Source organism: Bos taurus, chromosome 22, assembly GCF_002263795.3.
Source record: "Bos taurus isolate L1 Dominette 01449 registration number 42190680 breed Hereford chromosome 22, ARS-UCD2.0, whole genome shotgun sequence".
NCBI lineage: Eukaryota > Metazoa > Chordata > Mammalia > Artiodactyla > Bovidae > Bos > Bos taurus.
The window spans coordinates 44,968,327-44,987,310 of record NC_037349.1 but is presented as its reverse complement, the minus strand read 5'-3'; the positions used below and the strand labels follow the sequence as shown (position 1 = coordinate 44,987,310).

The following is an 18,984-nucleotide window of genomic DNA, read 5'->3' as shown; positions in this document are numbered from 1 at the left end:
ATTACCTCTTGCATTTGTGGGAAATGCTACAAAGTGCTACCGAATAAGAAATGATGAGAAAGACACAGAAAAACAGCATAATGGGGTCTACTTACATACGACTTCAAAACTTAAGACTTCTTTGCTTCAGGGTTTGAAAATAATTATGTCAATAACATGGACCTACTAAAAGACTGCAATGATTCATGATATGTCCAACCAAAAATAAGCTATCTTTCTTCAGAATCCTTGCAAACTTTATGTCATCTGCTCTTGGGTACTGATTCTTTGACACTTAGGAAGTGATGGGGGATATAACATGCAAATTCAACTCCAAGGCCTACTGGTGCTCAGCCCAGCACATTACACACCCTCTGCGGCTAGGAGTACAACAGTGCCAAGAGAATGAATGAACTAACTTGGGTAGAATGAAATGGACTAGAAATCATTTTAGGAATCAGTAAACATCAGAATGGAGAAGGCAATGGCAACCCACTCCAGTACTCTTGCCTGGAAAACCCCATGGACGGAGGAGCCTGGTAGGCTGTAGTCCATGGGGTCACGAAGAGTTGGACACTTACTGAGCAACTTCACTTTCACTTTCATGCATTGGAGAAGGAAATGGCAACCCACTCCAGTGTTCTTGCCTGGAGAATCCCAGGGATGGCGGAGCCTGGTAGGCTGCCATCTGTGGGGTCGCACAGAGTCGGACACGACTGAAGCAACTCAGCAGCAGAAGCAGCAAACATCAGAATGACCTATTTGCCTAATTGATTTTCTTCATTCTTTTGGTCAAAGTAATCCTTTTAAACATCAGTCAGAACTAAGACATCCAAATGGCTTCCTACCTGCTTCAGAGTGAAAGTCAAAGTTTTTCATCCTTTCTCACAAGGCCCTTCAAGGAATACTCCCTCTCCATCCACTGCTCCCCACTGCTCTTGATTCCCTCCAGTACATTCTCCCTCCAGAAGTGCTCATGGCTCATCCCTCACTTTCCTCAGGTCTTTCCTTATATGCACCCTTCTTAGTAAGACCTGACCTGGTCATTCCACCCCAGCATTCCCTGAACCCTCTCCTTGCTTTCTTCTATAGAAAGTATTACCTTCTGAAGTTTCATGTGTTTTACTTATTTATTTTCTGTGTCTCTTCAGTCCCATTAGAATCCTCCATGAGAGCCAGGATTTTCACCACTTCTTTTCTCTGCTGGATCCCTGGTGCCCACAAAAGTGCCTGTCATACGGTGGTGGCTCACTCCATCAACACCCACAGGTAGTGCACTAGGCACTGGGGGAAGGTGAGCCAACACACACAAGTAACATACATACACAGGTATGCCCGGGCTTGGAGTCTAGCAGAGAAAACCAATTAATCACATTAAAACAGAAAAATGAACAATTAAGATTGTTACAAGAGCTCTGGGAAATTCATGGTATTCATGAAAACATAATAGAGGATTTTACCTAGGAGGCTTCCCCAAGGAAATGATTGATAATAATAATAACAGTTATAACTTAATATATACCTATTATCCTAAACACTTTCCAAATATTAATGCATTTTCTCCTCTACGTAATCCACTAAAGTAGGTAGTATTATTATCCTCTTTTTCAAATGAAGAAACTGAGAAAGCGAGAGGTTAAGTAACTTATCCAAAGTATTAACTGTGAGACCTAAGATTTGAAACCTGAGTCTGGCTCCAATATCCACAATCTTGACTCTGTGCAATACAGCTTCTCAGCTCTCAGAAGAAGAGGAATTAAATCTGCAGGGAGTAAAGAACATTCTGGGCTCAACAATAACATGTGCAGAGAGTCTGAGGCAGGAGGAAACAATGGTGCACTTAAGAATCTAGAAGGCCAGCATGGCTAGAGCACAAAGTATGAGAGAAGAGAGATGGGGATAAGGCTGGAAAAGGAGGAAGAAAAGATGAATGGAAGGGATGGAAGGAGGGAGGAAGGTAAAGAGGCAGGCAGAGAAGTGGCTAGTCAGGTGAGAGCCAGAGAACATGATGGGATGGACCCTAAGGGCAAGGTTAAAGATTTCAGTTTCCATCATCCTAAAAACAACAGCAAGCTAGTGGAGGTTTTTAAGCAGGGCCAACGGTGAAGTGATCAAGTATGTATTTCAAAAAGATGCCAATGGCTTCAGCATGCTGAGTCTACTGCTGAAGATTGCATGGGAAGGGAAGGCCCGGCTGGTACTAGGGTTGGTGTGAGTACATGGAGAAAAACAAGCACATTAAAATGCATTTGGGCCATTTCCTCCCAACCACATCTCCCTAAACCATACCACAGCTAATGTTTAGTCCAAGCTCACCTTCTCTGACAAAGCCTCCTCGAGCGTTGCCAGCGCAGTGTCTGTGTTACTGGAATCAGTCTGCAAGGACTTCACTCTGTCTTTCAGATTGGTCAGTTGCTTGTCTTTATCCCTAAGCTGTTCTTGTAAGTTTTCAATCTGAAAGTAAAAATCACCATATTTAATACACAATTTATTACATATTCAGTACAGTGGATCTATGGGGGGGAAACACAAAAGACCAAAGATTATGGAACTTGTTGGTATTAGGAGGTTACACTTTTATTTAGAATCAAGGCCATTTTGACAAGACCGTCTTTCTTACATGTAATTCAACTTTGTGTTTAAACAGCAATAGAGATGAGCAGAATATCTCCCTCCATGCAAATGCAAGGCCTTCAGACATATAAGCACTATTATTTCTATTTCTATCCCTTTCACTAGCCCTTTAAGTCTTGAGTCCATAAACCTAATCTTGGTGCAGTGAATCAGAGAAACATATATGCAGAATTCATTCAATGAACAGACACATACTGGGTGAGCACCAAGCACCCTATCAGTATATGGTAGAACCTATGTAGTCATTCACTCACTCCTTTATTCAGCATTAGACTTTGTGTGATATGCCAAATGCTGTCAAGTGGCTGTTTCAAAGTAACCACATGAAAAGCCAAGTAGGTTATCACCAGTAGACTGTTAATGGGAAGAACTTATGATATAAATCAATGTAACAAGTACTAAACACTCCATTTGGCAAGTAAGTCATGTGCTGGCAACCAACCAGCCACTTTTATCCACTATCTGCAGCCTGAAATAAACACACCAAATAGCCGATTATAACGCCTGCCCAGGAGCAACAGCAAGGACTTTCTCTTAGGCATTGCATACATTATCATTCATGTTTTTATTCTCTGCTTTCAAACCATGTATTTCTTATCTAAGGATTAAAAAAAAGTCCCACTGTACAAACAATTTATTCATATTAAGGGTTTTAAAATGACAAGGAAAAAAAGCAGTACAACTCTAAGATAAGTCCATTCAAAATATTTGTATTCTGCACACAGGCTTTCTCAGGAAATCATTCCAAATGCATGTTTCACAATGTGCAACTCAAACAAATTTTGGGATTACTTGATTCATGTAGCATGAATCTGGAATGGCAACACAAATAATGACCAGAGTAGAAGCAATAATGAGGAGGCGGCAGAGTGACAGCGAAGGTGGTGGCAATAGCAGCATTATAAAAGCTCTGAATGCACAGATAATGACCCTGCTGACCTTCAATCTGAGGATAGATGTGAATAATTTTTCAAATGGCTAAAATGGATGTGGGCTAATGGAGATGGATTTTTCCTCCTTCCAATTCTTCCCATTTTTTTTGCTCCCTCCTTTTTTTATTCTCCTTATTTCTGCCTTGAGACAGACAACCTGGTTTAGATGAAATAACTAACCTTTTACTTTATCAAAGTGCACTGTGTTCCTATTCAGCTACCACTGTGAGAATTTGCTGTCCCTCCATGGAAAACACAGGGACTCAAAAGGTATAATCATCTGCCATCAAAACAAAGGCTCCCTCCATTCCAGACAAGTGTTCATGTGATTACAGGACACCATAAGCAAATATATGAGTGAGCAAAATCATGGGTGGTTACATGTCAGAATGACAGTCACTCTATAGAAGTCAGCAGCTGAGAGGACTAACTCTCAGAGACTGTGTTGTTATTTTTGAGTACACTCACATCCACATCTGTGTCCACATATGTGTGCAAATCTATGGCAGCTCCAAGCAAACTGATAAAGTTCTCCAGCCTGGAAGACAGTGGGAGACAGCGCCCTGGATAAAGGAGAGACTTTCTCTCAGGGCATCAGCCTTGGAGCAACAGCACCACTGATTTCAAAGGGCTTCAGGTGCTGCAAATAGAGGTTAAAGAAGACTGCTGTAAGCCTGTGTGAGACTCTCTGGGGCCTTCTCAATTACTGGGGAGATTAAGGATATGGAAGGTCAGTGGTCTGAGGAGTATGCAGGTAGGAGATAAGAGCTGGAGAAATGTGGGCTGGTGAGACTTGGAGACACAGGAGCAACACAGCTATGGATCCCACATCTAAGAACTCAGCAGAAGAGCCAATTATTTCACAGACAAGACTGAAAAACAGATCTGGAACTGGAGATATTTACAGAGCGAGGGATACACCACTTTAAAAATGTTGCACAAAGATCGCCAAGAATGATTCTTAATAAAGACAAAGTACAGACTAGGGTGGGGAATATAGCCTATTGTGTAAGTAAGAAATAAAACTACAAATAGATACATATATGCAACTCTAAAGTACATTTTTTTTCTGAAAAATAAATGACAAGAAATTTTAACTGTGTTTAACTTTAGGGGAAGGGTCTAGGGTGCAAAAAGGTGGAAGTAAGCTTTTGTTTCTCCTTTTCTTATACTTTTGTAGTGTTTTGCTTGAACTTTCTAACCATATAAGTTTTATTCATTTTTAATGCCGATCAACATTATCTGGATGGAGAGATTATGGGTCATTTTCAGTTTATATTTATATATAAAAATTTAAACCATTATGCTAGTATTTAAAATCATATTTGCATGCTATTGATAACTAAGTAGAAAAGGATTGAAGAGGAAAAAGAGTATAATGTAAAATCATATTATGTTTGTATGTAAAAAGAAAAAAATTCAATATAGAAATATATATATATATGTAATTCATTAAAATATTATTTGGTATATTTGATTTTGCAATTCTTCTTTATACTTTCCTATATCTGTCAGCTTGGTTTTCTTGAATATAACAGAATAAAATATATTTAAGATCAACTACAAAATATCAGAATGATTCTTTGAATATGTTTTGAACAGTAAGTTTGTACTTTTTATTATAAAAGGACTAATTGTAGGAGGAAATTTTTGTTTTTAGCATTCAGTCACTAAGTCATTTCCAACTCTTTATTTCTTTGTTATTCTAAGAAAGGAGGACTCAATTCTTAAAATTAGGAAACTGGGGATAAATGTAAAATTCCGTATCTTTCAGAAAAAATTGTGCAGCTTTCTAATGTTTATAAATCATGAACAACAAACATTTACAAAAAAAAAAAGGCATAAATTTTTCTTCAAAGGGTGAGGTTATATAGGTTCAAATAGCAAGCAGTGGAAAATAAGTAAATTGAAAACCAGGATTAGGATGGGGAGGTCTGGGGATGGAAAGCGAGGATTTTGTGAGAAATTGCACATGCTGCCAAAAATGGAATCCACCTAAGCAACGTAGTCAAGTCATTGGTCACTGTGACTTGATAAAATAAGAGATGGACCTGAGCACAAGGCTATCCTTGCCTTTGAACTAAACCACCTTTTCATCAGAGCTGGACAACTCAGAAGGAGACAGCCTTGCTGCAGTGGTACCTGTACCTCCCAGAGCAGACCACTGGAGAGGAGGTATGGGTCAGGGAGAGCTCAGGCCCTGGGGGTCACTGGGCAGCCCTAATCGTAATGGCTTCAAGCTGACTACTGAAACCTCAGGTCTGCCAAGTTCAAGGAGGGTCAGTGCCCAAAGGAGGGTCAGTGCCCAGAGGGAGTTTTTTGGAGAGTTTTCAAACGTGGTCCCCCATGGGAGAAGTCACTGACTGAACAGCAGCATCCTTCTTGACTCCACATTTGCTCCCCCCCCCCATTTGGTCTCCAAATTTCAGCACGTCACCTTCCTACAATGCAGATCTCCCTGAATGACTTTTTCCTTAGAACTCTTCAACTGTTCCCTGATTGCCTCCAGATAAAGCCCAAACTGCCTGACATCACAGAAGAGGCCCCTCACAGGAAGGCTCACTGGTCTTCCACCATCCCCTAGCCTTGCCTAACCTCTCCCATGACCTCCCAGCACCAGGCTTCTTCACAGCCTCTCCATCTTTGCCTTTATTTCTTCTGCTTGGGAGATTCTTTTCATCCTATTTTTTTTTTAACCAAGTTCTACTCAAACATTTAGATATCAACATATTCCTTAACTCCTCCAGGAAGCCTTCTTTTCATAACACCCAGTCTGGCCCAGACTAAGTCCCCCACTTTTCACACACTTTTCAAATTGCCTCTTTACTAGTCTCTTTACAATGTGACTGTGAGTTCTGTTAATTCTGTCATACTCACTCTGTATTTCTGGACACAGCACCCAACTGTGTTGGCAATACCATGTATTTACTTACTGAATAAATAAAAGGAAGGAAGGAACCCTAAAGAGAATGTCTTGTGTGAAAGGAATAGACCAGACCAGGTGATAGCTGAGTCCCTTCAGCTCTTAGATCCTACAAAGAAGAAATTAAAAGCATGAAGAAACTCTATATATAGTCAGAGTATCTTAAATATGCTGAAGAATCTTTATGCTTTCAAATATTACACAAAGGTATTTTGTTTGGCTGTTTCTTTATAGAGTTGTGAAATTAGTTACTAAAAAACATTTTCTTTTCTCCATATCACATATCACTATAATTTCTGTTATCCACCTCTAAGGTATCAGTCAAACCTTTTAGCTGAAACAATAAGAACATCTCAGGCTGGGTTAAGCATAAACGAACTGCCAGGAATACTGGAGAACCAGGGTTGGAGAAAATAATCCAGAAGAGAGCCCAAAGTTTTGATGCAACTGGCCTGGTGCAGACCCTGTTGCCCCAGCTGCAGAATACCAGAAACTGAGACTTATAACACAAATCTAGATTCACCAGTGAACCCACCAGGTCCATCATTTCATCTAGGTGATCAATTTCTTAGCATCCAATTGTTTATAGTACTTACTTATAAACCCTTATAATCCTTTATGTTTCTATAGAATTGGTAGGAATATCTCCACTTTCTCATCTTAGTAATTAAATTTTTCTTTTTCTTTTCCCTTAATCCACCTAGTTAAAGGTCTGTCAATTTTGTTGAGCTTTTCAAAGAACCAAATTTTGATTTCACTGATTTTCTCTATCATTTTTCTAGTCTTTCATTTATCTCTGTTCTATTCTTTCTTTTCTTCCTCATGCTCTTACCCTCTTCCAACAACACAAGAGAAGACTCTACACATGGACATCACCAGATCGTCAACTCCGAAATCAGACTGATTATATTCTTTGCAGCCAAAGATCAAGAAGCTCTATATCTACTTCTGAGCAACATCACTCTCAGCATTAGGGTCTGGATGAAGACTAAGGGAATCTATTTATGAAGTCATTGTTCAGACAGAGCTATGAGCTACAGAAGTCTGTCCTCAGTCTAAAAGCTGCACTGAAATTTCTAACCTATGTAGCACTGTGCTTCCAAGGCAAACCATTCAGTATCACAGTAATCCAGGTCTATGCCTCAAACATGGATGTCAAAGAATCTGAAGTTGACCAGTAGTATGAACACCTATAAGACCTTCTAGAATAAATACCAAAAAAGATATCCATTGCATCATAGGGGACTGAAATGCAAAAACAGGAAGTCAAGACATATCAGGAATAATAGGCAAGTTCAGTCTTGAAGCACAAAATGAATCAGGGTAAAGGCTAACAGAGTTTTGTTAAGAGAACATTCTGGTCAGAGCAAACAAACTTTTCTAAAAACCTAAGAGACGACTCTACACATGGACATCACCAAATGATCAATATTAAAATCAGATTGATTATGTCTGATTATATGAAAGAGAAGAGTAAAAAAGTTGGCTTAAAACTCAACATTCAGAAAACTAAGATTATGGCATCCAGTTCCATCACCTCATGGCAAATAGATGGAGAAACAATGCTATTCTGGTGGGCTCCAAAATCACTGCAGATGGTGACTGCAGCCATGAAATTAAAAGACACTTGCTTCATGGAAGAAAAGTTATTACCAACCTAGACAACATATTAAAAAGCAGAGACATTACATTGCCAACAAAGGCCCATCTAGTCAAAGCTATGGTTTTTCCAGTAGTCCTGTATGGATGTGAGAGTTGGACTATAAAGAAAGCTGAGCACTGAAGAATTGATGCTTTTGAACTGTGGTGTTGGATAAGACTCTTGAGAGTCTCTTAGACTGCAAGAAGATCCAACCAGTCAATCCTAAAGGAAATCAGTTCTGAATATTCATTGAAAGGACTGATGCTGAAGCTGAAACTCCATTACTTTGGCCACCTGATGCAAAGAACTGACTCACTGGAACAGACCCTGATGCTGGGAAAGATTGAAGGTGGGAGGAGAAGGGAACGACAGAGGATGAGATGGTTGGATGGCATCACCGACACGATGGACATGAGTTTGAGCAAGCTCCAAGAGTTGGTGATGGACAAGGAGGCCTGGCATGCTGCAGTCCATGGGGTCACAAAGAGTTGGACAGGATTGGTGATTGAACTGACTGAACTGATTATGTCCTTTGCAGCCGAAGATGGAGAAGCTCTATACAGTCAGTAAAAACAAGACCAGGAGCTGACTGTGGCTCAAGTCATGAGCTCAACATCGCAAAATTCAGGCTTAAATTGAAAAACATAGGGAAAACCACTAGGCCTTTCAGGTATAACCTAAATCAAATACTTTATACAGTGGAGTGATGAATAGACTCGAGGGATTAGATCTGGTAGAGTGTCTGAAGAGCTATGGATGGAGGTTCTAACATTTTACAGGAGGCAGTGACAAAAATCATCCCAGAGAAAAACAAACACAAGAAGGCAAAGTGGTTGTCTAACAAGGTTTTACAAATTTCTGAGAAAAGAAGAGAACTGAAAGGCAAAGGAGAAAAGGAAAGATATATCCATATGAATGCAGAGTTCCAAAGAATAGCAAGGAAATAAGAAAGCCTTCTTAAGTGAACAATACAAAGATATAGAAGAAAACAACAGAATGGGAAAGACTTGAGATCTCTTCAAGAAAACTAGCAATATCAAGGGAACATTTCATGCAAGGATGCACATGATCAAGGACAGAAACAGTAAGTACCTAACAGAAGCAGAAGACATTAAGAACAGATGGCAAGAATACACAGAAGAATTGTACAAAAAAGTTATTAATGACTCAGATAACCACGATGGTGTGATCACATATCTAGAGCCAGACATCCTAGAGTGTGAAGTCAAGTGGGCCTTAGGAAGGATCACTAGGAACAAAGTTAGTGGAGGTTATGGAATTCTAGCTGAGCTATTTAAAATCCTAAAAGACGATGCTGTTAAAGTGCTGCACTCAATATGACAGGAAATTTGGAAAGCTCAGTAGTAGTCACAGGACTGGAAAAGGTCAGTTTTCATTCCAAAGAAAAGCCAAAGAATCTTCAAATTACAGTACAATTGCACTCATTTCACATGCTAGTGAGGTTATGCTTAAAATCCTTCAAGCAAGGATTCAACAGTACTTGAACCAAGAAATTCCAGATATACAAGCTGGGTTTAGAAAAGGCAGAGGAACCAGAGATCAAACTGCCAGCATTCGTTGGATTATGGAGAAAGCAAGGTAATTTCAGACAAAAATATTTATGTCTGTTTCACTGAATATGCTAAAGCCTCTGACTGTGTGGATCACAACAAATGGTGGAAAAGTCTTAAAGAGATGGGAACACCAGACCACCTTACCTGTCTCCAGGGAAACCTGTATGCAGGTCAAGAAGCAACAGTTAGAACCAGAAAGTGGAACAATGGACTGGTTCAAAATTAGAAAAGGAATATGACAAGGGCTCTATACTGTCAGCCTGCTTATTTTAACTTACATGCAGAGTACATCATAAGAAATGCCAGGCTAGATGAATCACAAGCTAGAGTCAAGATTGATGGGAGAAATATTAACAACTTCAGATATGAAGATGACACCACTCTAAAGGCAGAAAGTGAAGAGAAACTAAGAATCTCTTAAGAGTGAAAGAGGAGAGTGATAAAGCTTGCTTGAAAGTCAACATTTAAAAAACTAAGATCATGGCATCCAGTGCCATCACTTCATGGCAAATAGAGAGGGAAAAGTAGAAGCAGTGACAGATTTTATTTTGTTGGGCTCCAAAATCACTGAACCCATGAAATTAAAAGATGCCTGCTCCTTGAAAGAAAAGCTATGACCAACCTAGACAGCATATTAAAAAGCAGAGACATCACTTTAGCAACAAAGGTCCATATAGTCAAATCTACGGGTTCTCTAGTAATCATGTACAGATGTGAGAGCTGGACCATAAAGAACACTGAATGCCGAAGAACTGATGCTTTCAAACTGGGGTGCTGGAGAAGACTCTTGAGAGTCCTGTGGATAGTGAGGAGATCAAACCAGTCCATCCTAAAGGAAAGTAAGCCTGAATATTCATTGGAAGGATTGATGCTGAAGCTTCAGTGCTTTGGTCACCTGATGCAAAGAGCTGACTCATTGGAAAAGACCCTGATGCTGAGAAAGATTGAGGGCAGGAGGAGAAGGGGGCAGCAAAGGATGGGATGGTTAGATAGCATCTCAATGGACATGAATCTGAGCAAACTCCAGAAAACAGTGAAGGACAAGAGAGCCTGGTGTGCTGCAGTCCACGGGGTCTCAAAGACTCAGACATGGCTTAGTAACTGAACAACAACAAGCGATGTCATGATGATGATGATAATAATATATATATATATATATATATATATATATATATATAGATGATGATACTGGTCAGGCACTATTCTAAATGCCTAAGTGCTTTTTTTTTTTGACATTTAATAATAAGATGATTGAGGTTTCCACGAAGTTATAAAAAATAATAGAAGAGATCCCTTACATTCTTTGTCCAGCTTTCTCTAAGTGTAACATCTACCATAGTAACTATAGTACAATATTACAACCAGGGAACTGACATTGATATAATCCACTGAACTTATTCAGATGTCACCAGTTCTGTGTGTGCTCACTCGTGTGTGTGTGTGCTTACTTCTAGGCAATTTTATCATGACCACCAAAGTCAAGTGACAGAAAAATTCTAATACCACAAAGACTGCATGTTTATAATTGCAATTACTTGTCTCTTGCATTTGTCCTTATCCCTAACACCTGGCAATCACAAATCCATTCTCCATTTCCATAATTTTGTCATTTCACAAACGTTACCTAAGCATAGTCATCAAGTACATAACCTTTGACATTGGCTTTTTCCACTCAGTATGATTCTCTGAGGATCCAGCCAAGTTGTTATGTTTAGCAATAATTTATTCCTTTTATTGAGAAGTAGGATTCCATGGTAAGGATACACCAGTTTGTTTAACCATTCACCTATCGAAGGACATTGAGTTGTTTCCAGTTTTTAGCTATTACAAATAGGCAACTATGAACACTCATGTACTAGTTTTTTCTATGAACATAAGGTTTCATTTCACTGGGATAAATGCTGCCTGGGTACAACTGCTGGGTCACATGAGAATTTTAATTTAGCTGTATAAGAAACAAACAAACTGTTTTCCAGAGTATCTGCACCATTTCACAGTCCCATCAGCAACTGTATGAATGATCTGGTTTCCCTTCATTTCCTCCAACTTTTGCTGTTGATATTATTTTTTATTTTAGTAATTCTGATATAGAACAATAATGTGCTGCAGTTTTATTTTGCATTGCCTAATAGGTAATGATTTTAAACACCTTTTCATCTGCTTATTTGCTACCTGTTGCTGCTGCTGCTGCTGCTAAGTCGCTTCAGTCGTGTCCGACTCTGTGCGACCCCATAGACGGCAGCCCACCAGGCTCCCCCGTCCTTGGGATTCTCCAGGCAAGAACACTGGAGTGGGTTGCCATTTCCTTCTCCAATGCATGAAAGTGAAAAGTGAAAGTGAAGTCACTCAGTCGTGTCCGACTCTTAGCAACCCCATGGACTGCAGGCCATCAGGCCCCTCTGTCCATGGGATTTTCCAGGCAAGAACACTGGAGTGGGGTGCCATCACCTTCTCCACTGCTACCTGTAGTCTTCAGTAAAAGTCTGTTTAGGTCTTTTGCCCATTTTCTAATTGGATTGGTTTTGGTTCTACTGTTGACTTTTGAGAGTTCTTTATATATTCTAGATGCAAATCCCTTATCAGATATATGGCCTACAATTATTTTCTCCCACTCTGTAGCTTGTCTTTTCATCTGCTTAACAAGACCTTTCACATAACAGAAAGCCTCTTTTTATATAGTTCATGCCCTTTATGTCAATTCTATGAACGTATTATCTAGCCCTAGATTCTTACAATTTTATCCTATAGCTTTTCTCATAGATTTATAGTTTTATATTTTACATTTAAGCCTGTGGCCTACTTTGAGTAAATTTTGTATAAACTGTGAGATTTAGGTTGATGTTTATTTTTATTGTCTATGGATGTACAATTGACCCCACAATTTTTTTTTTTTTAAAGGCTGTCCTTCCTTCATTGCAATGTTTTCGTACCCCTACACAGTATCAGTTTAGGTATATCTGTGAGGGTATATTTCTGGGTTCTCCATTCTGTTCCATCAATTTATTGTCTCTTGTGTCTCCAATAATACAACACTGTCGTGATTACTATACTTATATTGTAAGAGTTAACACCAGTAGAGTGGTATTTCCTACCTTATTCCTCTTTGAAAAGAATGTTTTACTTAATCTAGCACTTGTGTTTCTCCATAAAATTTTTATAATAAGCTTGTCTATGTCAATAAAAACCCTTGATGGTAACTTCATAGGAATTTCATTAAACCTAAAGCTCAGTTTTGGGAGAATTGACACCTTTATTATTATTCCAAACCATGAGTCAGTGTCTGTCTCATTTGTTTAAATCTTCTTTGATATTTTTTCATTAACATTTTATTTCAGCATGTAGAACCTGTACATGTTTTGGTAAGTTCATATTTAAGTATTTCATTTTCTTTAGAGTTACTAAAAAGGTATTGCGTTTTTAATTTTGGCTTCCACATTATTCATAGTTAGCATACACAAATGTAATAAATTTTTGTTTGTTCAGTAAAGTCTCAGGATACAAGACAACACACCTGTGAGACAATGGCCTTCAGTTTTGTTTTGGAGGGTTTATTTGCTTTTTTCTTTTCTTTTTTTAATTACTTTTTCAGTTTGGGGTATGAAAGTAATACTGGCCTCATAAATTACCTGGAAAATACTCCTTTTTCAGCAAGAGATTAAGTAAAATTAGTGTTAATTCAGTAAAAATCTCCAGTGAAATAGTATTTCCATACTATTATGAGTATGGAAATTTCTTTTTCAAGAGCTTTTAAATTACAAATTTAATTGATTTAAGATTATTCATGTTATTCATTTCATCATGGTTGAGTTTGGTAGTTTGCAGTTTTTGAGGAATTGGGCCATTTTCTCTAAGCTATCCAATTTTTGAGTATGAAGTTATACTATTCCTCTCAACTTTTTAATGATTTCAGAATCCATAGTGATATCTCGTTTCATTTCTGATCTTGTTGATTTGTTCCTTTCTCTTTTATCTTTATCAATTTTATTAATTTTTTTCTCAAAGAAACAGCTTTTAATTTTATTGATTTTCTCTTCAGCTTCTATTTTCAATTTTATTTATTTCTGCTCTATATTTATTATTTCCTTACTTATAGGTGTTTGGGTTTATTTTGTTCTTCTTTCTCTGGCTTACAGGGGTAGGAACTTGGAATATTCATTTGCTACCTTTTGTGTTTTCTAGTTTAAATATTAATGGTATTAATTTCCCTCTCAGCACTGCTTTAGCTGTATTCCACAAATTCTGATAAGCTCTATTTTTATTTTCATTCTGTTTTATGTATATTTTTTCTCTGAGACTTCACTTTTGGATCATTGATTGCTATCTATTTAGCATCTGTGAACTATGAATTATTTGTAGATTCTCTTCTCTATTACTGAATTCTAGTTTTACTCCAATATTGTCACAGAGCATACTTTATGAATTAAATTCTTTCAAACATGTTGAGGTTTGTTTTACAACTCTGAGTATGGTCTATCTTGGTGAAGGTTACATGCATACTCAAAAAGAATGAATAGTCTGCAGTTGTAGAGTGTACTATATATGTTAAATACCTCTTGTTAGTTGATAAAGTTGTTCAGTTCTTCTATGTTTTTTCTAAATTTCTGTATTTAGTTCCATCAATTGTTGAGGTGATGAAGTCCTCAACTATTATTGCGAATTTGCCTATTTCTCCTTTCAGTTCTATCTGATTTTATTTCATTGGGTTTGAAATTCTTTTATTTGGTGTATACACATTTAGATTTGTTGTCAATTTGGTGGGTTAGTTCTTTTATTATTATATGTGAGCTGTTGTCCCTAGTGATTTTCTTAGCTCTTAAATCTACTTTTTCTGATATTAAAATAGCTGTTCTTATTTTTTAAAAATTAACCTTAACATGATTTTTTTTCCATTGTTTTACTTTCAATATACCCATTTCATTGGGTTTGAAGTGAATTTCTTATAGACAGTATACAGTTGTGTCATATTTTTTGTTGTTGCTTAATACACTTTGGCACTCTCTGTATTTTAATTGGTATATTTTGGCTATTTATGTAATTATTGAGACCTTAGGACTTACTTCTGCTATCTTAACATTTGTTTTCTGTTCATTGCCTCAGTTTCTCATTCCTCTGTTTCCCTTTCCTAGTTTTCCTGAAGAGTTACTTGAACCATTTCATCTTCAGTTATTTATATTATATTTGAGCATACAGTTTTGCATATTTTCTTAGAAAATGCTATATGTGGTACAAGTTATATATTCAGTATGTCTGTATAAATGTTTTACCACTTGAAGTGGAATACTGAAATTGCTTTCTCCATTTTTAACATACAGTTGTCTCATTACTTCCTCTATATACACTGAGCACCATGACAGATATTGTTATGATTTTTGCTTCAACCTAATAAGATTCTAAAAACTTAAAGGAGATGATTGTCTATTATACTCAGTCCTATTTTTTTTTTCCATTGCACTGTTCTTCCCTCTTTTCTGAAGTTCTAGGCCTTCTTCTATCATCATTTCCTTTCTTTTTAGAGAGCTTCCTTTACTCTTTCTTTAAGGATATATGTGCTAGTCTGTTGGTGGGAAGGTAAGCTGGAAAACAATACGGAGGTTCCTCAGAAAACTAAAATTAAAATTACTATATGATTCACAATCCCTCTTCTGGCGGACAAAACTAATATTCAAAAAAACATACACGCACCCCTATGTTCATAGTAGCAATATTTGCAATAGCCAAGACATGGAAACAACCTAAATGTCCACTGACAGACAAATAGATAAAGAAAATGTGGTATATATACACACAGAAATCACTTGCATTTCTACATATGAACAATGAAAAATCAGAAAGAGGCATTAAGGAATCAATCTCATTCACCATAGCAACAAAAAGAATTAACTATCTAGGAATAAAGTTACCTAAGGAGACAAAAGAACTATACACAGAAAATTATAAGACACTAATGAAAGAAATCAAAGATGACATAAACAGATGGAGAGATATTCCATGTTCCTGGGTAGGAAGAATCAATATTGTGAAAATGACTATACTACCAAATGCAATCTATGGAATAAATGTGACCATTATCAAATTACCAATGGCATTTTTCACAGAACTAGAACAAAAAATTTCACAATTCATATGGAAACACAAAAGAGCCCAAATAGCCAAAGCAGTCTTGAGAAAGAAAAATGGAGCTAGAGGAATGAAGCTTCCTGACTTCAGGTTATACTACAAAGCTACAGTCATCAAGACAATATAATACTGGCACAAAAACAGAAATATAGACCAATGGAACAAGATAGAAAGCCCAGAAATAAACCCATGCACCTATGGGTACCTTATTTTTGACAAAGGAGGCAAGAATATACAATGGGGCAAAGACAGCCTCTTCAATAAATTGTGTTGGGAAAACTGGACAGCTATGTGAGAGAAGGAAATTAGAACACTTCCAAACACCATACACAAAGATAAACTCAAAACGGGTTAAAGACCAAAATGTAAGACCAGAAACTATAAAACTCTTAGAGGAAAACATAGAACACTCAAGATAAGTCAAAGCAAGATCCTCTATGACCCACCTCCTAGGGTAACAGAAATAAAAACAAAAGTAAACAAATGGGACCTAATTAAACTTAAAAGTTTTTGCACAGCAAACGAAACTATAAGCAAGGTGAAAAGACAGCCCTCAGAATGGGAGAAAATAATAGCAAATCGAACAACTGACAAAGGATTAATTTCCAAAATATACAAGCAGCTCATACAACTCAATATCAGAAAAACAAACAACCCAATCAAAAAGTGGGAAAAACCTAAACAGACATTTCTCCAAAGAAGACATACAGATGGCTAACAAACGCATGAAAAGATGCTCAACATCACTCACTATTAGAGAAATGCAAATCAAAACTACAATGAGATATCACCTCACACTGCTCAGAATGGCCCTCATCAAAAAGTCCACAAACAATAAATGCTGGAAAGGGTGTAGAGAAAAGGGAACACTCTTGCACTGTTGGTGGGAATGTAAATTGATACAGCCACTATGGAAGATGGTATGGAGATTCCTTAAAAAACTAGGAATAAAACCACCATATGACTCAGCAATCCTACTCCTAGGCATATACCCTGAGGAAACCAAAATTGAAAAAGACACATGTATCCCATTGCTCACTGCAGCACTATTTACAATAGCTAGAACATGGAAGCAACCTAGATGTCCATCAACAGATGAATGGATAAAGAAGTTGTAGTACATATACACAATGGAATATTGTGTATATTTACTCAGCCATAAAAGGGAACGCATTTGAGACAGTTTTAATGAGGTGGATGAACCTAGAACCTATTATAAAAAGTGAAGTGAGTCAGAAAGAGAAAAATAAATACATACGGTATTCTAGACATCCTGGAATGTGAAGTCAAGTGGCCTTAGAAAGCATCACTACAAAGCTAGTGGAGGTGATGGAATTCCAGTTGAGCTATTTCAAATCCTGAAAGATGATGTTGTGAAAGTGCTTCACTCAATATGCCACCAAATTTGGAAAACTCAGCAGTGGCCATAGGGCTGGAAAAGGTCAGTTTTCATTCCAATCCCAAAGAAAGGCAATGCCAAAGAACGCTCAAACTACCGCACAATTGAACTCATCTCACATGCTAGTAAAGTAATGCTCAAAATTCTCCAAGCCAGGCTTCAGCAATTCATGAACCGTGAACTTCCTGATGTTCAAGCTGGTTTTAGGAAAGGCAGAGGAACCAGAAATCAAATTGCCAACATCCGCTGGATCATCGAAAAAGCAAGAGAGTTCCAGAAAAACATCTATTTCTGCTTTATTCACTATGCCAAAGCCTATGACTGTGTGGATCACAATAAACTGTGGAAAATTCTTCAAGAGATGGGAATACCAGACCACCTGACCTGCCTCTTGAGAAACCTACATGCAGGTAAGGAAGCAACAGTTAGAACTGGACATGGAACAACAGACTGGTTCCAAATAGGAAAAGGAGTACGTCAAGGCTGTATATTGTCACCCTGCTTATTTAACTTCTATGCAGAGTACATCATGAGGAATGCTGGGCTGGAAGAAGCACAAGCTGGAATCAAGACTGCTGGGAGAAACATCAATAACCTCAGGTATGCAGATGACACCACCCTTGTGGCAGAAAGTGAAGAGGAACTAAAAAGCCTCTTGATGAAACTGAAAGTGGAGAGTGAAAAAGTTGGCTTAAAGCTCAACATTCAGAAAACGAAAATCATGGCATCCGGTCCCATCACTTCATGGGAAATAGATGGGGAAACAGTGGAAACAGTGTCAGACATTATTTTTCTGGACTCCAAAATCACTGCAGATGGTGACTGCAGCCATGAAATTAAAAGGCGTTTACTCCTTGGAAGGAAAGTTATGACCAACCTAGATAGCATATTGAAAAGCAGAGACATTACTTTGCCAACAAAGGTCCGTCTAGTCAAGGCTATGGTTTTTCCAGTGGTCATGAATGGATGTGAGAGTTGGACTGTGAAGAAGGCTGAGCATCGAAGAATTGATGCTTTTGAACTGTGGTGTTGGAGAAGACTCTTGAGAGTCCCTTGGACTGCAAGGAGATCCAACCAGTCCATTCTGAAGGAGATCAGCCCTGGGATTTCTTTGGAAGGAATGATGCTAAAGCGGAAACTCCAGAACTTTGGCCGCCTCATGTGAAGAGTTGACTCATTGGAGAAGACTCTGATGCTGGGAGGGATTGGGTGCAGGAGGAGAAGGGGACGACAGAGGAAGAGATGGCTGGATGGCATCACTGACTCGATGGACGTGAGTCTGAGTGAACTCCGGGAGATGGTGATGGACAGGGAGGCCTGGTGTGCTGCGATTCATGGGGTAGCAAAAAGTCGGACACAACTGAGTGACTGAACTGAACTGAACTGAACACATATATGGAGAAGGTAATGGCACCCCACTCCAGTAATCTTGCCTGGAATCCCTCCCAATTGCCCCCAATCCCTCCCAGCAACTGGATTTAGGCTTTCCTTTTCTTAAATAGGCATGTTAAAATGTCCATGCTCATGTCATTCTGCTGCTGCTGCTACTGCTAAGTCGCTTCAGTCATGTCCGACTCTGAGGGACCCCATAGACGGCAGCCCACCAGGCTCTGCCATCCCTGGGACTCTCCAGGCAAGAACACTGGAGTGGGTTGCCATTTCCTTCCCCAATGCATGAAAGTGAAAAGTTAAAGTGAAGTCGCTCAGTCATGTCCGACTCTTAGCGACCCCATGAATTGCAGCCTAACAGGCTCCTCCGTCCATGGGATTTTCCAGGCAAGAAT

The 18,984-nt window shown here is 38.4% G+C and overlaps 1 protein-coding gene across 8 annotated transcripts in view; it reads right to left on the bottom strand.

The window, feature by feature from the left end:
• The window catches only part of ERC2 (ELKS/RAB6-interacting/CAST family member 2), a 980,761-nt gene that overhangs the window by 532,826 nt on the left and 428,951 nt on the right, over window positions 1-18,984 (bottom strand). For all 8 annotated transcript variants that reach the window (XM_024982903.2, XM_024982905.2, XM_059879783.1 and 5 more), the window contains 1 exon segment: window positions 2,296-2,433. In XM_024982903.2, coding sequence (XP_024838671.1) covers window positions 2,296-2,433 — 138 coding nt within the window.